A 27263-nucleotide genomic window follows, 5' to 3' on the forward strand; every position below is an offset into this window, starting at 1 on the left:
CCACCTCCTCACCATGGCTATATTAGCCACCCAGTAGCAATTGCTGAAATTCGGCAGCGCCAGCCCACCATCCCCGTGACTCCACTCAAGCATTGCCCTCTTCACTTGCAGGGCCTTGCCGCCACACCCCCACACACACACCCCCACACACACACCCCCCCCCCCCCACACACACACACACACAAAGCCCACAATAACTTTACTGACCCACTTAAAAAAGGACCGCAGGAGGAAGATGGGGAGGCATTGAAAAACGAATAGGAATCTTGGGAGGACCGTCTTTTTTACCGTTTAAACTCTGCCCGCCAGAGACAACGGGAGCACATCACATCTCTGGGAATCCTCCTCCATCTGATCCACCAGCCGGGCCAAATTCAATTTATGAAGCCTGTCGCAATCCCTCGCCACTTGGATACCTCGGTCCCTGAAACTGTCCCCGGCCACTCTGAACAGCAGATTCCCCAGTCGCCTCTCCTGACTTCTCACCTGGACCACAAACATCTCGATCTTCCCCATATTGAGCTTATACCACAAAACCGTCCTGGATGACCTGCATCAACAGCTCCGATGGTCGCAGCGCCGCCACCCCAGCGGTCCGGTCCTCAGCCATGCTGTCTCCTGCTGCAGCTTCAACACAGCTCTTGGCTAACTTTTTATTTCTGCCTTTTCATGCACTTCTGGTTCTTTGCTCCGTACACTAATACGTGGAAACGGTGCCCAATTGCCTCAACCTTCGAATTCACCGTTTAAAACCAAAAAAAAGTCCAGGGGAAAGGTCCAAAAGTCCGACCGGAGCGGGAGCCACCAAATGTGCAACTTACTCCTTCATAGCCGCCACCGGAAGTCTCCCTCCATAGCCGCCACCGGAAGTCTCCCTCCATAGCCGCCACCGGAAGTCTCCCTCCATAGCCGCCACCGGAAGTCTCCCTCCATAGCCGCCATAGGAAGTCTCCCTCCATAGTCGCCACCGGAAGTCTCCTTCCATAGCCGCCACCGGAAGTCCAGGGTAGGTGAATTGGACACTCTACATTACCCCTTAATTGGAAAGAATGAATTGGGTACTCTAAATTTAAAAAATCACTCCTGTCTCTGCGTGGAATGGACCCACATTGGTCTTTGCTAATCTTTTCCTTTTCACATTCCTATAGGAGCTTTTCAAGTCAGTTTTTATGTTTCTCTCCAGTTTGCTGTCATATTCTATTTTCTCTTTTTCAGTTTCTTGGTTCTCCTTTGCTGAATTCCAAAACAAGTTCTCAATACTCAGGCTCACTACTATTTTGGCCACTTTATGAGTCTCCTCCATTGATCCAATGGAATCTTTAACATTTCTTGTTCGCCACGGTTTCATCACTTTTCCTGTTGGGTTTTTACTCCTTAAAGGAATCTATGTTTGTTGTATTTGTGTGAAATAAAAGTCGCCAAAGTCCCAGAGGACCAGAGTCTGCTTTGCCCTCTGAGAGAGAATGAGAGCTGACTGGTGGTGATTGAATCCGACGGTCACCACAACTCAAGCAAGGGGCAATGCTGAGAAGGTGAGGCCTTCATGGATAAGCTCAGCCGGTACGGGTGTTGAATCCCCTGATGTTGGAGTCGCTTTGCATCACAAACCAGCCAACTGAGCTAACTCTCCCTTGTGCAAACTCATTGGTGTTTCCGCAGGTTGGATAACATGGTGATGGCCTTCTCACACTGAGAGCAGGTGAATTGCCTCTCCCCAGTGTGAACTCGCTGGTGTGTCTGCAGCCTGGACAAATGAATGAATCCCTTCCTACACTGAGAGCAAGTGAACGGCCTCTCCCCAGTGTCAACTCTTTGGTGTTTCCGCAGGCTAGATAATTGACTGAATCCCTTCCCACACAGAGAGCAGGTAAACAGCTTCTTCCAAGTGTGATCCGACTGGTGTATCTGTCACTGGGATAAGTGAGTGAATCCCTTCCCACAAAGACAGTAGGTGAACAGCTTATCCCCAGTGTGAACGCAGGCCAGGTGGATCACTGAATCCCTTCCCACACCGAGAGTAGGTAAACGGCTTCTCCCCAGTGTGAACTCGCTGGCGTGTCTTTAGATGGGATAACTGAGTGAATCCCTTCCCACACTGAGCAGTTGAACGGCCTCTCCCCAGTGTGAACTCGCTGGTGTGTCTGTCGGCAGGATAACACAGTGAATCCCTTCCCACACTGAGCATAGGTGAACGGCCTCTCCCCTGTGTGACTGCATCGATGAATCTCAAGTTGAGATGGTGCATTGAAACCCTTCCCACAGTCCCCACATATCCACGGTTCCTCCATATTTTGTGTCGCCTTCTGTCTCTCCAGGTCAAAAAATTAGTTGGAAGTCTCGTTCACCCGTGTCACTCCTCGCTGTGAATGGCGCAATGTTATTTCATTCGGGGGCGGCGGCAGAAGGGGGGGGGGGGGGTCTCAGTGCTTTTCAAGTCACAATGATGTTTAAAATCTTTTGAGGCGGTCAGATCGGGACAAACATTTCTCCTTCCCTTCTAGACTCAAAGGCTGATGATAGTCAGATCCCAAGGAACCTGGTGAATGTTCAGATCGAGACGTTACGTTTGAGATTTCTGTCTATAATTCCTCCTCTTCTCGTATCCTGTAAAAGGAGTTTACAAAAGGCATCACAGTCAGTACAGGATAGAAATTCAGAACAGACAATTCTAGTTTCTGGAGAACATTCTTTCCTCTTTTATTCCCCAATACCGAGTCACTAATGCCTATTTCTCCCTGTCTTCAGGGAGCGGCCTTGGAGGGGCAGAGTCTGGGAGCAGTCAGTATAAAGACCTTTCCTCGGGGATTCACCGCCTAGTTTCCAGGGAGTGGACTGAGGGGTCCGGATTTTCGGAGCTGAAGAAAGAAACCTTTCCTTGGGGATTCACGGCCTACTCGCCAGGGTGTGGATTAGGAGCCGGAATTTTAATACCTTCCCCAGGAGATCTGCGGCCGAGGCTCCAGGCAACGGAATCGGAGCTGGAGAGCCGCCTGGTCCTGCAGCCAATCAGAGCGAATGAGGGGCGAGGCTGGAGGACTAAGACAGCCCCCTGGTCCTCCAGCCAATCAGAGTGAACAAGGGGCGGGACTGGAGAACTGAGAGCCGCCTGGTCCTCCAACCAATCAGAGTGAATGAAGGGCGGGACTGGAGGACTGAAAGCCGCCTGGTCCTCCAGCCAATCAGAGTGAATGAGGGGCGGGGTCTAACCTTATTGTGTTCCCTCCCCATCCTCCACTCACTCCACAAATATTTTGGGCATTAACTTCAGGTCCTGGGAAAGAATTTCCCGAACCAGAATCAGGGAGCTGACAACTAATCATCGGGGTTTGCGGCTCCACAGAGTATTTCCAAATCCTTGCACCCACCTCCTTAGTTTCGCTCGGGCTCTCCGAAACGAAGTCCCATTAATCTGAATGCGCATGCTCCAAACACCGACAACCGGTGATGCGCATGTGCAGAGAAGAGCCCACCCTCCGACTTCCTGCTGAGGGATTGACCAATAGAAAGAGTAGGCCCACCGGAAGGACTCTGGTCCTTCAGCCAATCAGAGCTTTGTGTCATGCAGATTGAGCTTCACACAGACTAATAGTACCTTCTCTGTCCAACATCTGTGAGTAAAACACTTTCTTTTCTCCCCTTTTCCATTTCTTTTCTCATTCTCACCTTCAATTGGTCACTTGCAGCAACTGAAGGGAAAGGAAGTGAATCCAGGGAGGGTGCAGACTCTGGAAAGCTTGGCCCAGGTCTCTCTCTCTCTCTTCAAGACATTGACATCCTTTGCTCCCTCAGCTTGACATATTTATTTGTCTGGTTAAAAGGATGGTACCTTTTATTATTCACCGGACCCGAGAACATGAAGCTCACCTGTCTGCCACACCCAAGAACAAAACCACACAACCTAGTCCCAGACAGATGTGCCCTGTGGACCACCTTGAACTGAGTCAAGCTGCACCGAACACAGGAGAAGGTCGAGTTGACCCTGTACAGTCTCACTCCACACACCCTCCACAGAAACCAGATCCAATTCCCCCTTCCACTTCCTCCTCACCTCACCCAGTGGAGCTTGCTGTGCAGACAGGATCTGACTGTAGATATCTGAAATCCTACCTCACCCACTTCAGCAAGAGATAGAATTAGGGCCTCACGGTAGCATGGTGGTTAGCATCAATGCTTCACAGCTCCAGGGTCCCAGGTTCGATTCCCGGCTGGGTCACTGTCTGTGTGGAGTCTGCACGTCCTCCCCGTGTGTGCGTGGGTTTCCTCCGGGTGCTCCGGTTTCCTCCCACAGTCCAAAGATGTGCGGGTTAGGTGGATTGGCCATGCTAAATTGCCCGTAGTGCAAGGTTAATGGGGGGGATTGTTGGGTTACGGGTATACGGGTTACGTGGGTTTAAGTAGGGTGATCATTGCTCGGCACAACATCGAGGGCCGAAGGGCCTGTTCTGTGCTGTACTGTTCTATATCTATATCTAATCCTAATCATCAGAGTGGGCGGGGGAGCTAAAGGAAACGCCAAGATCGTCTTATGTAGGAAATCACGCATCTGAGAAAATTAGAGCTCGCGAGTTGTAATTTTTTCTACCAGTTCATCAAAACCAATAAATCTGCCGTTCACAAACATGTCACCAAACCTCTCCAGCCCTTCCCTCCAGGACCTCAATGGAAATCCGTAGGCACAAAGCGGTGAGTCCCACAGAGAGGGGCCAAGAACAATATCTCATCCATCGTCGAGACTGAGTCCATGGCCACCACGCACCCCAACAAAACAGACCAAACAACAAGCTGTAGTCACCGTCGACAAACCTTCCCTATCCCCGAGCTCCCCGCCTCTCATTAAAACCACAACCAAAAGCCCGAAGAACACCCCCAAACCCTTAGCTCAACAATCCTTAACCCCAAACAGAACCAACGCACTCAGCCTATTATCTAAAACCTATACTGTGTTAATGAGCTGCAGTTACCCCCAACACTTCGCTCCCATTAACTACCTTCTTCAGCTCGCAGGGCAACTCTCTCCCGGGGCATATAAAACTGAGTAACCATGACCAGCAACCCCTTCTCCCCGCCTGCACCCAACTTTAAATAAAGGAACCCCCCCCCCCCCCCCCCCCCCCCACAAAAACAGTAAAATACAAACTGGTACAAGAAACCCCAACAAGACCCCAAAACCACAATCCCTCTCCAATAACAACAAGACCCCATATATAATACAAAATATACCCAGCCTGAGCTTCCTCACAAAAGCGTCGGCATCATCCAGCACCTCAAAAGTAGTGATCTTTTGAATTAAAACTCACTCGGAGGTGTGCGGGTAAACCGCCCCAAACCGAACTCCAAGTATGTAAAGTGCAGCCTTGGCCTTGATAAATGCCGCCCTCTTTTTTGGCAGCTCCGCCCCCCCTGATGGGGCCTGATGGCATGGCTATCCCATTTGTAGTTACGGTGATCATTCGCCCACCTCAGGACTCGTTCCTTATCCCTGTAACTGTGGAACCTGACGGTTATTGCCCGAGGTGGCTCTCCTGGGTGAGGTGTCTGACAGAGCGAGTGATGGGCCTGATCCACCTCGGGAGGGAACAACTGTCCCCCCTCCCCACCATCTTCCCAAACATCCTGGACGTGTATTCAGTCGGGTGCGGGCCCTCCAATCCCTCCGGCAGCCCCATAACACGAAGGGTTTGTCTCCTGGAACGATTCTCTAAGTCGCCTACTTTGGCAGAGATTTGTTATTATCAGCCAACAGACCCATGCCCTGCAACCCTTTACTGTTTCGTCCATTTTTGCCAATATCGATCGAATAGGGCTCCTCAATTGATATTGGGAGATCCTCGGAGATAGTCGGCTGTTGCTAAGATGCCCATGAGCATCTCAACTGACAACACTATAACTTTCGCTTCGGCAGCAGCCGCCGCTATTTTGTTTCCAATGAGCCTGGAAAAGAATCTGAATCGGATGACGATTCTTTGCTCGCTGGCTTCTTCAAACTTGGTTTCTTGGACATTAACACAGTATGGGAGCTTTATCCCATTGACAAATTTGAAATATCCCCAAACCCCCTCAAATACCGGGTGAAAACGGGCAGCACCGTAGCATTGTGGATAGCACAAATGCTTCACAGCTCCAGGGTCCCAGGTTCGATTCTGGCTTGGGTCACTGGGTCACTGTGCGGAGTCTGCACGTCCTCCCCGTGTGTGCGTGGGTTTCCTCCCACAGTCCAAAGATGTGCAGGTTAGGTGGATTGGCCATGATAAATTGCCATTGGTGTCCAAAATTGCCCTTAGTGTTGGGTGGGGTTACTGGGTTATGGGGGTAGGGTGGAGGTGTTGACCTTGGGTATGGTGCTCTTTCCAAGAGCTGGTGCAGACTCAATGGGCTGAATGGCCTCCATCTGAACTGTAAATTCTATGAAAACAAAGTCCCCGAATGAGAGCTGCCTCATATGCGGCCGCTCCTGACATGTCGCAACCGGAGACCCTGTCTGTTCTGAATTTCTGTCCTGCACTGACACTTATGTCTTTTGTAAATTGTTTTTACAGGATATTAGAAAAGGAGGACTTACAGACAGAAATCTCAAACTAAACGTCTCGATCAGACTGAGTCACTTGATTCATCAGGGCCTGAACATCATCGGACTTTGAATCTAGAAGGAGAAATGTTTCCTCGTCTGTCAGCTTGCGAAGATTTTAAACATCAGTGTGACTGGAAAAGCACCGAGACACACACACCCGAGTGAGAGTGTTCCAGAGCACTGACTGTGGAAAGAGCTTTAACCAGTTACACAGCCTGAAAAAACATCACACCATTCACAGCAGGAATAGACTGTTCTGTGTGTGAGCAAGGCATGAACTGATTGTCCGACCTGGAGAGACATAAGGAGACCCAAAATATGGAGAAACGATGGGAATGTGGGGACTGTGGGAAGGGATTCAGAGTCCCATCTGCACTGGAGATTCATCGCCGCAGTCACACTGGGGAGAGACCATTCACCTGCTCTCAGTGTGAGAAGGGATTCACTCAGTATTCTGACCTGCAGACACACCAGCGAGTTCACACCGGGGAGAGGCCGTTCACCTGCTCTCAGTGTGAGAAGGGATTCAGTCAGTTATCCAGTTTGCGGACACATCAGCGAGTTCACACTGGAGAGAGACCGTTCAACTGCTCTCGGTGTGGGAAGGGATTCATTCAGTTGATCAGCCTGCAGATACATGAGCGAGTTCATACTGGTGAGTGGCCGTTCACCTGCTCTCAGTGTGGGAAGGGATTCATTTCCTCAACCAACCTGCAGATACACCAGCGAGTTCACACTGGGGAGAGGCCGTTCACCTGCTCTCAGTGTGGGAAGGGATTCATTTCCTCATCCAACCTGCAGATACACCAGCGAGTTCACACTGGGGAAAGGCCGTTTACCTGCTCTCCATGTGGGAAGGGATTCACTCAGTTATCCCACCTGCAGATACACCAGCGAGTTCACACAGGGGAAAAACCGTTCACCTGCTCTCAGTGTGAGAAGGGATTCACTCAGTTGATCAGCCTGCAGATACACCAGCGAACTCACACTGGGGAGAGGTCGTTCACCTGCTCTCAGTGTGGGAAGGGATTCACTCGGTTAGACAACCTGCAGTCGCACCAGCGGGTTCACACTGGGGAGAGGCCGTTCACCTGCTCTCAGTGTGGGAAGAGATTCACTCGCTTATCCCACCTGCAGAGACACCAGCGAGTTCACACTGGGGAGAAGCCATTCACTTGCTCTCAGTGTGGGAAGACATTCACTCATATGTCCAGCCTGCAGACACACCAGCGAGTTCACACTGGGGAGAGGCCATTCACCTGTTCTCAGTGTGGGAATAGATTCACTTTGTTATCCAACCTGCGGGCACACCGTCGGGTTCACACTGGGGAGAGGCCATTCGCCTGCTCTCAGTGTAGGAAGGATTTCACTCGGTTATCCAACCTACAGAGACACCAGCGAGTTCACACTGGGGAGAAGCCATTCACCTGCTCTCCATGTGGGAAGGGATTCACTCAGTTATCCCATTTGCAGGCACATCAGCGAGTTCACACTGGGGAGAGTTTGTTCACCTGTTGTGAATGTGGGAAGGGATTCTGTGATTCATCGCACCTGCTGAGACACGAACAAGTTCACAAGTGATTACAGGGGTTAGATTTTGCTGTTATTGTTTATGCTCTGTATTACATCCAGGACTGCATTTTGGTCATTCTGACAGTTGGTCAATGGGGATGGTTGGAGTGATTCTTCTGCTGGACTGGCCGGTGTCACAACTTTGACTCCAGTGGGCTGACGTTCTTTGAGCCTTGTTGTGAATACCTGGTTTCACATTTCACAAGGATCAGAGATTGAAAGTTAGTTTGGAAGTTGGAAGATGTTTCCTTCCCATTTCTGTTTGGATCCCTCTAAAGCATGCCACCTTGCCATGGAGATGGGCAATGGAGGTACATGGTTCTTTTGTTTAATTTATCTCTGTGTTTCTTGCAGAAGAAAATTATCAAGGTATAGGGCAGGTTATCTGACATGGACTGAGAAACAACATTAAATGGTGTGATGGGAGATGGGCAATAACTAATATTTCTGGGGATTGGTTAGCTCAGTTGGCTGGATGGCTGGTTTGTGATACTGAGCGACACCAACAGCGTGGGTTCACCTGCCGTACCGGCTGAGGTCATCCGTGAAGGCCCTGCCCCCTCAACATTGCCCCTCGAGTGAGGTGTGGTGACCGTCAGATTAAATCAGCACCAGTCAGCTCTCTCTCTCTCACGCAAAGGGGAATGCTCTGATGGAATTCTGACAATGTACCAGTCAGTAACAAGGTTAAGATACGGGAGTTATGTATACACAAGACCCAAGGACGGTCGATGAGGGGATCTGGAAGACATCATGAGTTCGTGACTAACCCCCTAGCTGTCCATGAGCTGATCACGCAGTTCCCTGCTGCCCAGTAAACACTTTCATTGGATCTACCAGTCAATATGTGTCATCTATAATCATTGTGATTGGATCGTGTCCGGCTGAGTTGGGCTGACTAACTATTTGAAATTGTATAAATGATGATGATTCCCTTTGTTCAGTGGCGATGTATCTGCTTTTACCCAGAGGCTTACTCCCCGCCGGTGTTACAACAATAAACTGTTTGATGTTTGAAGCAGATCTGAATGTCGAGGGATTCTTTTGGATTCATTCCCGCTCACAGGAACATAACCTACTTTTGTATTCAATTCCCCCACAATAAACAATAACATTCTATTAGCTTTCCTAATTACTTGCTGTACCTGTATACTAGCCTTTTGTGATTCATGCTCTTGGACACCCAGATCCCTTTGAGTCTCAGAGCTCTGCAATCTCTCACCATTTAGATAATAAGCTTTTTTATTCTTCTGGCCAACACGGACAATTTCACATTTTCCTACGTTATTCTCCATTTGGCAGATCTTTTCCCACTCACTTAACCTATCTATATCCCTTTGTAATCTCCTTATGTCCTCTTCACAATTTACTTTCCTCCCTGTGGGGGCAGCACAAGTGGATAGCACTGTGGCTTCACAGCGCCAGGGTCCCAGGTTCGACTCCCCGCTGGGTCACTGTCTGTGCGGAGTCTGCATGTTCTCCCCATGTCTGCGTGGGTTTCCTCCGGGTACTCTGGTTTCCTCCCACAGTCCAAAGACATGGTGGTTAGGTGGATTGGCCATGCTAAATTGCCCTTAGTGACCAAAGAAAGGTTAGATGTGGTTATTGGGATAGGGTAGAAGTGAAGGCTTAAGTGCGTTGGTGCAGACTTGATTGGCCGAATGGCCTCCTGCACTGTGTGTTCTATCTTTGTATCAGAGAAGCAGGCCATTCAGCTCATCAAACCTACTCTCCCATTCAATACAATCATTCACTTCATTGCCTTTTTCCCCACACTATCCCCATCTCCTTTTGAAATGAAATGAAAATCACTTATTGTCACAAGTAGGCTTCAATGAAGTTACTGTGAAAAGCCCCTAGTCGCCACATTCTGGCACCTGTTCCGGGAGGCTGTTATGGGAATCGAACCGTGCTGCTGGCCTGACTTGGTCTGCTTTTAAAGCCAGCGATTTAGCCCAGTGTGCTAAACCAGCCCCTTGTGTTATTGGGATTTAGAAATCTGTCAGTCGCTGCTTTAAACACACTCAATGACGGAGCTCCCACAGCCCTCTGGGGTAGAGAATTCCAAAGATTCACAACCCTCTGAGTAAAGAAATGTCTCCTCCGAGACCAGTCCTAAGTAGCTTCCCCTTTATTTTGACATTGTGTCGCCTGGTTCCAGACTCTCCAACCAGGGGGAACATCTCACCTGCACCAACCCTGTCTATTCCTTTATGGATTTTGTAAGTTTCAATGAGATCACTTCTCATTATTTGAAACTCTAGAGAACACAGGTCAGGTTTCCCCAATCTCTCCTCAAAGGGCAGCCCTGCCGTCCCCGGAACAAGTCTGGTGAATGTTTGTTGCGCTCCCACTCTGGCGATAAGGGCAGTAAAACTGTACACAGTCCTCCAGCTGCGGTCTGACCAAGGTTCTGCACAACAGGTACATTCTGGTCGGTCTCACCACTTTGCTTCCAGTGGGGCTGATGCTCATTGAGCTTTGGTGTGGACGTTGCTGCTGAAATGGTCTACAAGAGATAATGAAGGACATTTATTTTGTCCTGGATAGTATGGGGGAGGCGGTGACCTCGTGGTATTGTTGCTGGATTAGTAATCCAGAGACCCAGGGTAATGCTCTGGGGTCCCAGGTTCAAATCCCGTCAGGGCAGATGGTGAAATTTGAATTCAATAAAAATTTGGAATTAAAAGCCTAATGATGACCATGAAACCATTTTGAACCCATCTGGTTCACTGATGTCCCTCAGGGAAGGAAATCTGCCTATCCTTACCCAGTCTGGCCCACATGTGACTCCAGACCCACACACATGCGGTTGACTCTTAACTGCCCCCCACTGAAATGTCCGAGCAAGTTTAAGGGCAATTATGAATGGGCAACAAATTCTGGCCCAGCCAGCGATACCCACATCCCAAGAAATAATTTTTTATCCACCACGACAGGTAGATCTAAAATAAATACATTTGTCTCTTGTGCCATATTGTCTTCGGCCAAAGTAGGTTTAATTTTATGGTTTTACCACAGGACTAATGCTGAATGAAAATCTCTGTTACATTTTATTGCAGGATTTCTTATAGTTTAATTCTGTCAATGCTGGAGAAATTCTGTGTCTTAAATTGTGTTCACTTTTAAACTTGCAGCAAAGTAGTCACTTTCCTTCAAATTCTACAACAGATTTTCTCCATTGGTGTGGGTTCTATTCTCAGTTTCTGTAATGGTGTTGTGGTTATGTCATTTCTGTGACTTTTATTTCTTAGGAACATGTAATTATGAATAGAAAATTTTATTTTGTAATTTGTGTCTTGTTCCTTAAACTTTCACACACCAATCAGCTTTATGGATTTATTTTCTGTGTTCAGTAGGAATTGCTGTATTAGTTTAGGTTTGTGTATCTTGTGTAATTTCAGTTATTTGTATTTAAGTAACTTGCTTCAGTCACCAGCAGTCACTAAGAAGTTACACATGACACCTGAAGATGTATCATCTCAGCACGGTGGCACAATGGTTAGCACAGCCTCTTCACAGCGTCAGGGACCCGGGTTCAATTCTGGCCATGTGTCACTGTCTGTGTGGAGTTTGCACGTTGTCCCTGTGTCTGTGTGGGTTTCTTCTGGGTGCTCCAGTTTCCTCCAACAGTCCAAAGATGTGCAGGTTAGGGTAGGGAATGGGTCTAGGTAGTGTGCTCTTTCAGAGGGCCGGTGCAGACTTGAGGGGCTGAACGGCCTCTTTCTGCACTGTAGGGATTCAGTGGTTCTATGATATCAGTTGGGACGATGAGCCTGACGAATATTAATCATGAGGAAGTGACACCACAATGAGAAAGTGACATCACACATCAGCAAGGTGACCGATATCCTTCAGAGTCCAATCAGACATTGATCGTGTCCCATTTAACCAATCAGGAACTGATCATGGGCTGCTTGGGCCAATCAGAACACTGGTTCACTACCATCAGACCATGTGCAGAGGTAGTTGGTAGAAAGGTTTAATAAGCTACATTTCTCTGGAGCTCGACACGCAACACAACATGAAGGAAGAGGACAGACTTCAGTCAACAGAACAAGAGACATCGCCAAAGTCACCCAGAAGTCGAGAGCTGGTGATCCAGAGTGAAAGGATTGATCCACTGCCTTGGTTGAGTATTGTGATTGAATTGGCAAGTCAATTAAAAGTAGAGGTGTCGGTTAAATCTAGGAAGGGACATATATATTATGTATTAGTTGAGTGCCTGGGTCTGTTATAAACACAGGACAGTGGGCAGCATGGTGGTGCAGTGGGTTAGCCCTGCTGCCTCATGGCGCTGTGGTTCCAGGTTTGATCCCAGCCCTGGGTCACTGTCTGTGTGGTGTTTGCACATTCTCCCCGTGTTTGTGTGGGTTTCGCCCCCACAACCCAAAGATGTGCAGGCTCGGTGGATTGGCCATGATAAATTGCCCCTGAATTGGAAAAAATTCTAAATAAAAAAAATAAAATAAACACAGGAGAGCTCATGAGCAAGTAGTCCAGGTCGTGTAGCACATTCTGGTGGGGACTCCGGTCTGGAGAGGATGTGGTTGCAGTTTGGGCATGAGAGGGAATTAAAAACATGAAGATGTGGGAAAAGGAAGAAAAGATAGAGAGGGAGAGGGGTAGAGAGGGAGGGAGAAAAAAGAGAGGGAGAGAGAGAGAATTAAGGTTGGACTTAAAGGCAGAAGTGAGGAAAGTTAAAAAGGAGGAGGAACCCTTCCTAGTCCAAATCCCAGTGGGGATCTTTTTAAATTTATACAGGCCCTACCAAGATTTGAGGGGAAAGATGTAGAAACATTCTTCATGGCATTTGAGAAAATAGCAACTCAAATAGAGTTGACGAAGGAAGAGACAGCATTCCTCATGCAAAGTAAACTGATGGGGAAGTGCAGGAAGTTTATACTTCCCTGTCAGAGGGGTTGTCTCACGGTTACAACAAGATAAAGACTATTCTGGGTGTATTTCAATTAGTTTTGGAGGCATTGAGGCAAAAGCTTTGGAATTTAAGGAAACAACAAGGACAGATTGAAACTGAATTTGAAAAGGTTAAACAGGACAATTTTAATTAGTGGGTATGAGCATTGGGTGTTGAAACCAGCGATGGTGCTCTCAGTAAAATCATTCTCCCAGAAGAATTTAAGAATTCAATACCTTCTGTGATAAGAATCTACGTTGAAGACCAAAGGGGGATGATGGCTAGACAAGCAGCAATAATGGCTGACCATTATGAGCTGATCCATAAATGTAAATCTTTGTTCCGTCACCCCCATAATTTGGTTAAGGATAGGAAGTGGGAGAGTGAAATGAAGAGAGGTAGCCAAGGTAAGGAATAGATAGCTGGGAATGCTCGGAGGTCGTCTCCTCAGACCAGGAAGGAAGGGGCTGAGCGTGTAGGTGAGACTCAAAGGTCTCAGTGTTACTGTTCCAATAAAGTGGGAAGCATTCGTACAGCCTGTTGGACGTTGTGAGGAAAGCCCATGGGACTTGTTGAGATTCATAAGGGGGATTCTGAAAAGGGATCAAAAGTGGAGAATAACACAGAGCAGACAGTAGCTCTAAGTGGAATTAGGAGACCTGAGGTAAACTCTGCTGTGGAAGCAGGTGTGGTGAATGAGGTCGATGAGAGATATGCAGGGCTTTGATCTGAGAGGAAGATCACCCCATTTTCATCAAATGATGGAGCCAAACCCAAAATTATTTCAAGGGACACAGGTCCCACACAAACTCTCTCGCTGGAGAGGGATTTGTTTTTTCCTCTGGAGAGTTCAATGAAAGCTAAGGGATTGGATTCTCCGCTGTCGGGATTATCCGTTTCACCGGCAGCCCGGGGAATTCCCAATGGCGTGGGGCTGCCCACAATGGGAAACCCCATTGGCCGGTTGGCGAGATGAAGAATCCCGGGGGCCCCCTGCAACAGATTTCTGGTGAGGCGGGACGGAGAATCCTGCCCAAGGTATTGGTGAATGGGATAAGTGGAGATTATATCCCAGTTCCATTGTATAAAGTACAATTGGAGTGTGATTTATTGTCAGGACTTCTGGTTGTTAGAGTGGTTAAGAAGTTGCCTGTAGACAGAGTAGACTTACTTTGGGGGAATGATTTGGCAGTTGTGAAGGTTGCAGCTTCACCCATGATTGCAGAGAGTCTGAGGGAAGAAAAGGAGACAAAACAGTTCCAGGAACAGTTTCCAGATATTGTTCCGTCATGTGTGGTGACCAGGGCAATGGCTAAACAAAGTTCATCGCCAGAGATTAAAGTCACGCCACAATCAGATGGTAGAGCAGCCAAAACTATCCTTGAGAATGAGGATAATTGTGAGGAAGTATTTGATAGGACTTCATTAACTGACGCCCAGGAGGCTGACCCAGAGTTATGTAGATTCGCACAGTTAGGTCTCATGGAAGTTGAGGCTGAAATGGTTCCAAAGTGTTACTACATTGAGAACGGAGTTCTGAGGAGGAAGTGTCATCCTTATATATCTGTGGTTAGGGCAGCACGGTGGCCTAGTGGTTAGCACAACCGCCTCACGGCGCTGAGGTCCCAGGTTCGATCCCGGCTCTGGGTCACTGTCTGTGTGGAGTTTGCACATTCTCCCCGTGTCTGCGTGGGTTTCGCCCCCACAACCCAAAAATGTGCAGAGTAGGTGGATTGGCCAGGCTAAATTGCCCCTTAATTGGAAAAAATAATTGGGTACTCTAAATTTATTTAAAAAAAAATATATATATATCTGTGGTTGAGGAGTGGATTTTTGTTCATTAGATATCCCAAATATTGTGGGAAATACTGCGGGTAGCACGAGATACCAACGGCAGGACTTGTGGAAATTCAGAAAACCCAGGCATCAGTCAACAGGCATTCTTCCTGGCCAGGACGGCAAAGAATGTAGTGCGATTCTCTCGAATTGGTCACACCAGTCAGGTGATAGGTAAACCACAACACAGGATTAAACCCGTGCCTTTAATACCCAGACCGGTGTTTTAAGAACCGTTTATTCGGGTATTGGTGGGTTCCAGAGGATCGTTGTGTAAAATGAAGGCAGGGCTGAGCGGCCTCTCCCCTGTGCGAACTTGCTGATGTCTCTGCAGGTTGGATAATTGAGTGAATCCCTTCCCATACTGAGAGCAGGTGATTGGCCTCTCCCCAGAATGTACTCGCTGGTGTCTCTGCGGGGTGGATGTTTGAGTGAATCCCTTCCCACACTGAGGGCAGGTGCACGGCCTCTCCCCATGTGAACTCGCTGGTGTCTCTGCAGGGTGGATGAATCACTGAGTCTCTTCCCACACTGAGAGCAGGTAAATGGCCTCTCGCTGGTGTGAACTCGCTGGTGTGTCTGCAGGGTGGAAGAATCACTGAATCCCTTCCCACACTTGGAGCAGGTGAATGACCTCTCCCCAGTGTGAATTCGCTGGTGTGACTACAGGCTGGATAACCGCGTGAATCCCTTCCAACACTGAGGGTAGGTGAACCCGTTGGTGTATCTGTAGGTTGGATGACTGAATAAATCCCTTCCCACGCTGAGGGCAGGTGAACGGCTTCACTCCAGTGTGAACTCGCTGATGTCTCTGGAGGTTGGATGAATTACTGAATCCTTTCCCACACTGAGAGCAGGTGAATAGTGTTTCCCCTGTGTGAACTCGCTGGTGTGACTGCAGACTAAATGAGTGAATCTCTTCCCACACACAGAGCAGGTGAATGGTCTCTCCCCAGTATGAATGCGTCGATGAGTTTCCAGCGCAGATGGGACTCTGTATCCCTTCCCACAGCCCCCACATTTCCAAGGTTTCTCCATGTTTTGTTACTCCTTGTGTCTCTCCAGGTTTGTCGATCAGTTGAAGCCTCATCCATACACAGAACACGTGTACAGTCTCTCCCCGCTGTGAATGGTGTGATGTTTATTCAAGCTGTGTAACTGGTTAAAGCTCTTTCCACAGTCAGTGCTCTGGAACACTCTCACTCGGGTGTGTGTGTGTCTCGGTGCTTTTCCACTCACACTGATGTTTAAAATCTTTTGAAGTCAACAGATCGGTAAACCATTCACCCTCCAGATTCAAAGACAATGACATTTAGGACCCGATAAATTGAGTGAGTCTGTGAGACTGAGACATGATGTTTGAGATTTCTGTCTGTAATTCCTCCTCTTCTAATATCCTGTAAAACAGTTTGGAAAAGACATTGCAGTCAGCATAAGATCGAAATTCAGAACAGACAATTCTACTTACAATGGAACATTCTTTCCTCGCCCATTCCCCCAAAACTGTAAATCTCCATCCCACACACTCTCCCTCCATTCTCACTCTGCTGTATCTGATATTCACACTCCCAATTCTCCTGAAGGTGCTGATTCAGGCTGATTAACAGATCCATGCTCACTGCTTCCTGTCCTGGACACGGAAACCATAACAAATCGGAGTTGCAGTCGGCCATTCGGCCCATCGAGCCTGCTCAACCATTCAATAAGATCATTGGCCGATCTACCTCAGCACCATTTTCCCACACTATCCCCCATATCCCTCGATATCTTCAATATCTAGAAACCTACGTATCTTTGTCTTGGAAAGACTTGATGACTGAGGCTCCACAGTCCTCTGGGGTATAGAATTCCAAAGCTTCACAACATCCGCGAGTGAAGAAATCCCTCCTCATCTCAGCTTTGTTTCCATTTTCCCACCTGTTCCCCATAACCTTCTTCAATCAGAAATCTATCCAACTAATCCATAAAAATATTCAATGACCCTCGCCCTATAGTGATCCCTGTGGAAGAGAAATCCAGAGACTAACAACCATCGGTTGGAAGAGATCTTTGGAAATATATAACAGAGTTATTATACTATATTAAACAGCTAGAAATAATAACAAATGTGCTTTATTACAGAACTCTGAATAATCTATCGAATGTATACCATATAATAACACTAGACATATCATATGGGGTGGCACAGTAGCACAGTGTTTGGCACTGTTGCTTCACAGCGCCAGGGTCCCAGGTTCGATTCCCAGCTTGGGTCACTGTCTGTGTGGAGTCTGCACGTTCTCCCCGTGTCTGTGGGTTTCCTCCGGGTGCTCCAGTTTCCTCTCACCAGTCCCGAAAGACGTGCTTGTTTGGTGAATTGGACATTCTGAATTCACCCTCAGTGTACCCGAACAGGCACCGGACTGTGGCGACTAGGGGCTTTTCACAGTAACTTCATTGCAGTGATAATGTAAGCCTACTTGTGACAATAATAAAGATTATTATTATGATTATCCCTGTCCGATATTAATTTACTGTCACTTTAAATGTCAGCCATGTTGGGGAAATCAGAACTTTAATTGTGAACATTAGGAAAGAGCCCGTCCTTTTAGCCAGACAAATAAATGTGTCAAGCTGAGGGAGCAAAGGATGTCAATGTCTTCAAGAGAGAGAGAGACCTGGGCCAATCTTTCCAGAGTCTGCACCCTCCCTGGATTCACTTCCTTTCCCATCAGTTGCAGCAAGTGACCAATTGAAGGTGAGAATGAGAAAATAAATGGAAAGGGGGAGAAAAGAAAGTGTTTTACTCACAGAGGTTAGAGACAGGAGGAGGTTTCAGTCTGTGTGAAGCTCAATCTTCAATCACTCCCATTGGCTGCAGGACCAGAGTCCTTCTGGTCGTCCAACTCTTCCCATTGGTCAACGCCAATGCTGGACGGTCAGGTGGTGGGCACTCCCTCGCACATGCTCAGTTCCCCCTCTCCTTTGGACATGCGTAGTCGCTGGCCGGGTGGGGGAGGGGAGGCCGGCGAGCGGCTTCTCGCTCTGGCCGGAGTCGTCAGCCGGTTGCCTGGAAACGTTGTCTCGAGGAGGCACAACAATGAGTGGGGACCCAGCGGGGAGCCCGCGCCGAGCCTGCGCACTGCAATGCAGAGACGTCACCGCCGAGCAAAATGATTCCTATTGGCTGATTCAGGCTCTCACACAATGAAAGGTTCTGGTTTACCCAGCAGGTGGCTGACGTTTCAGGAGACAATAAATTAATATCGGCAGTGAACAGGGATCTGTCAATCAGCCTGAATCAGCACCTTCAGGAGAATTGGGAGAGTGAATATTAGATACAGCAGAGTGAGAATGGAGGGAGAGTGTGTGGGATGGAGATTTACACCTTTTGGGGAATGAGAGAGGAAAGAATGTTTCAGAATGTTCTGAATTTCTATCCTGTACTGACAGTGATACATTTTTAAAACTCCTTTTACAGGATATCAGAAGGAGAGGATTTGCAGACAGAAACCTCACACCAAACATCAGCTGCAGATCTGCTCTATTCATTAGCCTTTCATCGTTGGATAACCATTTGTCTATTCTGTCTGCTGCAGAAAATGTTATGAATCAATTTGACTGGAAAAGTACCGAGATACACACACATCTGAGTAATCGTGTTCCAGTGCACAGAATGGGGAAAGAGCTTTAATCAGTTATATAGCTTGAAGAAAACATAAAGAATTGGTGCAGGGAAAGACCCAACACGAGTTGTGTGTAGACAAGGCTTCAACAAATGAATTGAATGTTGAGAGGCAGAAAGACACCTGCAAGGAGAAACAATGGAAATACGGGGAATGTGGGAAAGGATTCATATCCCCTACTGAAGCTGGAAATTCACCAGTCCTGGTGGGTATTTTTCATCCTATATTAAATTGTAAGTCATTGTTTTGTATTTACTTTATTTTTTCATGGATGTGGGCGTCGCTGGCTTGGCCAGCATTTATTGCCCATCCCTGAGGACATGTAAGAGACAACCGCATTACTGTGGGGCTGGAGTCACATGATCGCCAGACCAGGTAAGAATGACAGATTTCCTTCCCTAAAGGACATGAGTGAACCAGATGGGTTTTTACAACAATTGACAATGGCTTCATGGTCATCATTGGACTTTTAACTAAAGATTTTTATTTAATTCAAATTCCACCATCTGCCCTGGTGGGTTTCGAACCCAGGTCCCCAGAGCATCACCCTGGCTCTCTGGATTACTAAAACAGCGACAATACCACTACGCCACTGTCTCCACATAATGAGGGGAGGGACTTTGTTGATTTATTGTTTAAATATATAGTATTCTTTTAAATTTTTTAATTTAAAGGGTTTACTCATGGCAGGAGAGCACAAAGCCATGGTTTGGTCCTCTTGCTCCATATGGGAATCCAGGTGCATTTCCAGTTCCCGGGACCAGCATTGTGTGCAGGAAGTGTGTCCAGCTGCAGCTCTTGGAAGCTCGGGTATCAGAGCTGGAACGGCGGCTGTGGAGCATCCCCGAGTCTGAGAGCATCGTGAGGCATGTTCAGAGAGGTGGTCACACCGCAGCTGAAGGAACTTGAGGAAGGAAGGGAATGGGTGACCGCCAGGCAGTCCAAGAGAAAGAGGCGGGTATTTCAGGAGTCTCCTGGGGTCCCGCTCGCTAATCGGTATTCCATTTTGGAGGCTGATAAGGCTGGTTCCTCCGGGGAGTATGAACAGAGGCAAGTTTCTGGCACCACAAGCAGCCTGTCTGTACAGGAGAGGGGAAAGAGAGGAAGAGCAATAACAATAGGGCATCCTATTGTATCTGGAAAATCACAGATATGTCAACCAGTATTTTAATCAAAGTTCACCCAGGTGTCTTTTAATAGTGAGGAGAAAAATGGACAAAATACAATCTTTATTGAACAAAGTTAATCCGTAAATTAACCCAAGTTTGTATACAACAAATATCCAGGATTCGGCTATACTACCCCCAAAGGTGGCTGGATTGAACTGTAGATCCAATCCTCCAGCCTCTCTGGTCCATCATCACTAAGTTAGTCTCAATGGCAGCTTCCTCCCTCCTTCCTTCTCTGGTCAGTCTGGTGTTGGTCAGGGTCATCTCCAACATCAGGTTTTCACTGCTGGTGTGCTTTGGACATCTATTTTTATCCTCCTTCCTCCCCGCCTTTTCCAGAAACTACTCTGGCTTCTGGCCAATGAGCTCTCGGGAGAGGGTCACAACATCCAATGGGTTTCTTGATGTCTGCTTGACAGGACACTGGGCCCCGCCCCCAGGTGTCCACCTCTGTGGTGTCTGCTGGCACATAACCTGTTTTCCTGGGTGCACAAGAGTCTGGCTCGATCTGGGACACTGACAATGGGCTTGTGCAATGAATAGAGTGCAATGATCTGTTGATGGCGAGTTGGTAGGGCAGTTCCAGACATGTCGGAGTTTGTATATTCGAACTTGACCAAGTTCGAATTCCCAGCAGGCCATTTGCTGGTGCTGACTCGTTTAACTTAAAGTGTCCATTTCTTTAATTTCGGATATCCAATTTTAATGGAGCTTAAAACTAGGCCGGCTATGTTACCACAGTCCCTCCTTTTGATTCAGTGAGCATCAGTGAACATTTAAGGGTCAATAAATTAATATCGGCCAGAGATAGGTCGAGAGTTGTTATATGGTACAGTTTAGATATATTATTTATGGTTCTGTACAGTACATATAATTTTTGTTTCTCGTATTGTACTATAACTACGTCATATATTTTCAGTAATCTGTTACCTCAGAGGGTTGTTAACCTCGGGATTTCTCTTCCTCAGGGGCCAGTGGAGTCTGGAGGTCATTGAATATATTCAAGGATGAGTTAGACAGATTTCTTTTTTTAATTTGAAGTACCCAGTCTTTTTTTTCCCTTTGGACATGTGCAGTTCCGGTCCATCTGCCCACATGGCAGATGGAGCGAATTCTCCAGCATGGGGGATATTGGGAGCTGCGGCCGCCATTACTCATCCGGAGCCCAGTCTCCACCTCCTGGACTGGGATGAAAAGTGGAGGGGTGGGCATTGACCAGAACCTTACACGAAGCACATGTGGATAGTCACTGGATTGGATTTTGACTCTTGCCCACCCTGACCAAAACATTTTTGAATTTAAAAGTACCCAATTCATTTTTTATCCAATTAAACGTCAATTTAGTTTGGCCGATCCACCTGCACGGCACATCTTTGGGTTGTGGATATGGGACCCACGGAGACACGAGGTGAATGTGCAGATTCGTGAGCCGGAGCCGGAATCAAACCTGGGTCCTCGGCGCCGTGAAGTTAGACAGATTTCCGATTGACGAGGGAGTTGAGTGTCATGGGGAACAGGTCGGAAAATTAAGTGAAAGTGAAGATGAGGAGTGAATTCTTCATTCGAGGATGCGGTGAAGCTTTGGAATTCTCTACTCCAGACGTCTGTCAGCAAGTATTTTCCATTTCGCGATTGATAGGTTTCGAGATAGTGAAGATTGATGGAACCATCAATTCACCAGACACGTGCTTTAAGATACGAACAGTGGTTTTAATCTACTTACAACAGATCCAGCCTGTTCCGCGTTGAACTCTCGATGAACTTAATGACTGGCTCTGAGCATTGGTATTTATACAGCAGTCCAGGGGGTGGAGCCCTGTACAAACTCCTAAACATTCCCAGCGCTACTCCCCCTAGTGGTCGGGCAACGCAACTGCACTTACAAATGCATGGTCTCATGTATATACAATACAGTGTGAATTACGGAGTTACATTCACCACATTCACCCCCTACAAAATAATCAAGTCCAGCGGGGGTGGTGGTTCATAAATTGAGTCTGTCCGGTGGTCGAACTGTCCGCTGCGATCTGCGGAGCACCGGGGTTGCAGCCTCCTGCGGTGGCTGGACGGGTGTTGTGGGTTGGGGTACGATGGCAGACTCCAGGGAAGATCTTGTCCAAGCTCCATACACGTCTGGTTGGACTGGGGGCGCTGGGGGTTAGCTGGTGCGGGTGCGCGGTACAGGTGGAGCGAACTAGTGGGCTCGGGAGCGCGAGGGGGCGGCTGGGTGGGGTCTAGGGTGAGGGGTGCATCTGTAGTGATAGAGGGGATGCTGGATCCGGCGGGTGCAAGGTCCCGGAGGGATACGGTGTCCTGACACCGTCAGGGAACTCGACAAAGGCGTACTGGGGGTTGGAGTGAAGCAGGCGCACCTTCTCTACAAGGGGGTCGGTTTTGTGCGCCCTGACGTGCTTCCTGAGGAGTACAGGGCCCGGTTTCTTCAGCCATGCCGTGAGAGAGAACCCCGTGGTAGTGCCCCTGGAAAAACTAAAGAGCCGCTCGTGAGGGGTCTGATTGGTCGCTGTGCATAAGAGGGACCTGATAGAGTGGAGCGCATCTGGGAGGACTTCCTGCCAATGGGAGACTTGGAGATTCCTGGACCGGAGGGTCAGTAGGACGGTCTTCCAGACCGTCGCATTCTCCCTCTCCACCTGCCCGTTCCCCCTGTGGTTGTAGCTGGTAGTCCTGCTCGAGGCGATGCCCTTGTCGACCAGGTACTGACGCAGTTCGTCGCTCATGAAGGACGAACCCCGGTCGCTGTGCACGTAGCTGGGGAAACCAAATAGGGTGAAGATACTGTGCAGGGCCCTAATGACTGTGTGGGAGGTCATATTGGGGCACGGGATAGCAAATGGGAAGCGGGAGAACTCATCTATGGCGTTTAAGAAGTAAACGTTCCTGTTAGTTGAGGGGAGTGGCCCTTTGAAATCGACCGCGAGGCGTTCAAAGGGCCTAGAAGCCTTGACCAGGTGGGCCCTGTCTGGTCTATAGAAGTGCGGTTTGCACAGATCGGGCAGTCTCTGGTGACGGCTTTTACCTCCTCAGTGGAGAAAGGCAGATTTCAGGCTTTGATGGAGTGGGCGAGCCGGGTGACCCCCGGGTGGCAGAGGTCGTTGGGCGATCTGGTTTACCATGTCTGCAATCCTGGGGAGGGGATACGCGTCAAGGAGCGTAAATCTATTTATGGTCTGACTATAGTCGACAACCATACGGAATTTTTCTCCGGTCTTGACGACCACCACCTGAGCTCTCCAGGGGCTGTTGCTGGCCTCTATGATCCCCTCACTGAGAAGCCTTCGGACCTCCGATCGGATGAACACCCTATCCTCCAGGCTGTACTGCCTGCTGCGAGTGGCTACGGGTTTACAGTCCGGGGTGAGGTTGGCAAAGAGAGGAGGGGGGAGATTCGCAACGTGGCTAGGCTGCAGATAGTGAGTGGGGCCAGGGGTCCGCCGAAACTGAGGGTGAGACTCTTGAGATTACACTGGAAATCAAGGCCTAATAAGAGTGGGGCGCAGAGTTCGGGCAGGACGTAGAGCTGGAATTTGGCATAGCTAGCGCCTTGGATTGTGAACGTCGCGGCGGTGTGCCCTTGGATCTGGACAGAGTGGGAGCCCGAAGCGAGGGAGATAGTTTGCTGCGCGGGGAAAACGGGGAGCGAACAGCGTCTTACCAGATCTGGGTGTATGAAGCTCTCGGTGCTCCCGGAGTCGAAAAGGCACGGCGTGCTGTACCCGTTAATTTGGACTGTCGCCATCGAGTTTCGCAGATGCTTCGGGCGCGATTGGTCCAGGGTGACTGCGCTGAGTTGCGGGTCGTCGGCGGCTCGATCAGCTGTGCTGGAGTGGCCCCGTGATGACTGCCCTCTGAGTTCGTAGTCGTCGAGGTGAGTTTCAGAGTTTGAAGGGGATGGATCCCAAGATGGCCGCCCCCATGAGTCGCACATGGCCAGCCGCATGGAGGAGGATTGCCAAGATGGCCGCCCCCATGAGTCGCACATGGCCGGCCGCATGGAGGAGGATTGCCAAGATGGCTGCCCTCATGAGTCGCACATGTCGGGCGGGGGCGGAGTCGGCATACAGGCTGCAGCATTTCGGGGCCTGTGGGCCTGTGAATTCAGGGAACGAGTGCTTTGAGCCGTGGGAGGGTTAGAGGCTGGGGCTTTCATCGCTAGAAACACTCTGGCATAGTGTCCTTTTCACCCGCAGCTGCTGCAGGTCGCGTTGCGGGCTGGGCAGTGCTGACGTGAGTGCTGATCCTGGCCGCAAAAGTGGCAGGCTGGAGCAGCATTGTGGCTGGGTGGCCGCGTGGCGCAGGCCTGGGGGAGTCGCTGGTCGGGAGCCCATGACGGGGTCGCGGGGTCCGCGGGGAACGAGGTGAGGCTGCGGAAGGAGACCTCCATAGTGGTAGCAAGTTCAACAGTCGCTTCAAGATTTAGGGCCCCCTTTTCCAGCAGTCGTTGGCGCACGTAATTTGACCTAAGGCCTGCAACAAGGTATCGCGTACAGCAAGTTCTCTATGTTCTGCCGCAGTAACCGCCTGGTAATTACAGTCACTAGATAAAGTTTTAAGCTCTCTCAGGAATTCTGCGAGCGGTTCCGTAGGCCGCTGGCGGCGAGTAGTAAACACGTGTCGCGCGTAGACCTCATTTACAGGCCTTACATACATTTTGTCGAGTAGCGCTAGGGCTTCAGTATACGAACCGGCGCAGTTTAATTGAGTAGAGATTCTGTGGCTCACCCTCGCGTGCAGTAGGCTCAGTTTCTGCTCCTCTGTTGTTTCGGCTGTGCTTGCTTCTGCCAGGTAGGCTTTAAAACACCGCAGCCAATGAGAAAAAAATTCTTTTGCCTCTGCATCCTGTGGGTCGAGTTCCAGTCGCTCAGGCTTGAGGGCTGATTCCATGATTGATCCTGACTGTTTCTTAAGTCGATTAAATTGATGGAACCATCAATTCACTAGACACGTGCTTTAAGATATGAACAGTGGTTTTAATCTACTTACAACAGAGTCAGCCTGTTCCGCGTTGAACTCTCGATGAACTGAACGACTGGCTCTGAGCATTGGTATTTATACAGCAGTCCAGGGGGAGGAGTCATGGGCGGAGCCAAGGGTGGAGCCCTGTACAAACTCCTAAGCATTCCCAGCGCTACTCCCCCTAGTGGTCGGGCAACGCAACTGCGCTTACAAATGCATGGTCTCATGTATATACAGCACAGTGTGAATTACGGAGTTACATTCACCACAAAGATATCAAGGGAAATGGGAGATAGTGTGGGAAAATAGTGTTGAGATCGGCAATTGAGCTCAACAAAGGGTTCAGCAAGTTTAATGGGCCAAATGGCTGACTGCAGCTCCTATTTGTTATGGTCACTGTGTCCAGGACAGGAAGCAGTGAGCAGGGATCTGTCAATCAGCCTGAATCCGCACCTTCAGGAGAATTGGGAGGGTGAATATTAGATACAGCAGAGTGAGAATGGAGGGAGAGTGTGTGGGATGGAGATTTACAGCTTTTGGGAAGAGAGAGGGAAGAATGTTCCATCGGAAGCAGAATTGTCTGTTTTGAATTCCTGTCCTGTACTGACAGTGATGACTTTTGTCAATTGTTTTTCCAGGATATTAGAAGAGGAGGAATTACAGACAGAAATCTCAAATGTCACGTCTTGATCTGACAGAATCACTTGATTCCTTGGGACACAGAAACAGGTGAGAGTGTTCCAGAGCACTGACTGTGGAAAGAGCTTCAACCAGTTACACTGTCTGAAAAAAACATTGCACCATTCACAGCGGGGAGGGACTGTACACGTGTTCTGTGTGTGGGTAAGGTTTCGATTGTCCAACCTGGAGAGACACAAGGAGAACCAAAACATGGAGAAACCGTGGAAATGTGGGGATTGTGGGAAGGGATTCATTCAGTTATCCGGCCTGAAGACACACCAGCGAGTTCACACTGGGGAGAAACCGTTCACCTGCTCTCAGTGTGGGAAGGGATTCGGTGATTCCTCCAACCTGCGGACACACCAGCGAGTTCATACTGGGGAGAAACCGTTCACCTGTTCTCAGTGTGGGAAGGGATTCAGTCAATTATCCCACCTGCAGACACACCAGCGAGTTCACACTGGGGAAAGGCCGTTCACCTGCTCTCAGTGTGGGAAGGGATTCACTCGGTTATCCCACCTGCAGACGCACCAGCGAGTTCACACTGGGGAAAGGCCGTTCACCTGCTCTCAGTGTGGGAAGGGATTCAGTCATTTATCCAACCTGCGGACACACCAGCGAGTTCATACTGGGGAGAAACCGTTCACCTGCTCTCAGTGTGGGAAGGGATTCAGTCAATTATCCCACCTGCAGACACACCAGCGAGTTCACACTGGGGAAAGGCCGTTCACCTGCTCTCCGTGTGGGATGGGATTCACTCGGTTATCCACCCGGCAGAGACATCAACGAGTTCACACTGGGGAAAGGCCGTTCACCTGCTCTCAGTGTGGGAAGGGATTCACTCAGTTATCCAGCCTGCAGAGACATCAACAAGTTCACACTGGGAAACCGCGTCCGTTCAGCTGCTCTCAGTGTGGGAAGGGATTTTTCAATTATCCACCCTGAAGAAACATCAGAGGGCTCACACTGGGGAGATGCCGTTCACCTGCTCTCAGTGTGGGAAAGGATTCAGTTACTCATCCAGCCTGCAGACACACCAGCGAGTTCACACTAGGGAAGAGGCCGTTCACCTGCTCTCAGTGTGAGAAAGGATTCAGTTGCTCATCCCACCTGCAGAGACACCAGCGAGTTCACACTGGTGAAAGGCCGTTCACCTGCTCTCAGTGTGGGAAAGGATTCAGTTACTCATCCACCCTGCAGAGACACCAGCGAGTTCACTCTTGGAAGAGGCCGTTCACCTGCTCTGTGTGTGGGAAGGAATTCTGTGTTTCCTGGCAGTTACTCAGTCACGAACAACTTCACAAGTGATAATGGGGTGGATTCTGCTGTTACTGTTTCTGCTTCAGTTACATCCAGGACGGCATTTTGTTCATTCTGACAGTTGGTGTTGGAGGGAATTAAAGTTGAGTCCTGGAGACTGTGGTGAACTTTAAGGAAAAGTCTTTGTTTCACATGTATGTGGACATACAGAGGCTCGGGCCTGAATGCTGCAGGTCCCAACGAGTCCGTGTCTCTCCCCCATTGTACATTGCAATGACCAGTTGTACTGTCCGATGTCGTATTGATATGTTAATTGTTTTTACAGAGTACAGATAGTTGGATAAATGTAAAACTTAATATTAACATTGATTTGTTTTGGCAGCACCATGGCGCAGTGGGTTAGCCCTGTTGCCTCACGGCGCCGAGGTCCCAGGTTCGATCCCGGCTCTGGGTCACTGTCCGTGTGGAGTTTGCACATTCTCTCCGTGTCTGCGTGGGTTTCGCCCCCACAACCCAAAGATGTGCAGGCTAGGTGGATTGGCCATGCTAAATTGTCCTTTAATTGGAAAATTTAAATTGGGTACACTAAATTTATTTTTTAAAAAAACATAGATTTTTTG

General features: G+C 48.9%; 1 protein-coding gene across 1 annotated transcript; it reads left to right on the forward strand.

Annotated features, from left to right (window-relative positions):
* The first annotated feature begins 6688 nt into the window (after positions 1–6688).
* Positions 6689–27145, forward strand: LOC119951770 (oocyte zinc finger protein XlCOF6-like). Its single transcript, XM_038775109.1, has 3 exons — positions 6689–8064; positions 25596–26273; positions 26445–27145. Exons 1-3 carry the CDS (start codon positions 6887–6889, stop codon positions 26689–26691), a joined length of 2103 nt encoding a protein of 700 aa, XP_038631037.1. The 5' UTR covers positions 6689–6886; the 3' UTR covers positions 26692–27145.
* The last annotated feature ends 118 nt before the right edge of the window (positions 27146–27263 follow it).

Source organism: Scyliorhinus canicula, chromosome 17, assembly GCF_902713615.1.
Source record: "Scyliorhinus canicula chromosome 17, sScyCan1.1, whole genome shotgun sequence".
Classification (NCBI taxonomy): Eukaryota; Metazoa; Chordata; class Chondrichthyes; order Carcharhiniformes; family Scyliorhinidae; genus Scyliorhinus; species Scyliorhinus canicula.

Coding starts and splice junctions, on each gene's coding strand:
- LOC119951770 (XM_038775109.1), top strand. CDS start 6,887: ATGGAGAAACGATGGGAATGTGGGGACTGTGGGAAGGGATTCAGAGTC. Junction 8,065..25,595: donor CATCAGCGAGTTCACACTGG/GGAGAGTTTGTT, acceptor GAACCAAAACAT/GGAGAAACCGTGGAAATGTG. Junction 26,274..26,444: donor CAAGTTCACACTGGGAAACC/GCGTCCGTTCAG, acceptor ACTAGGGAAGAG/GCCGTTCACCTGCTCTCAGT.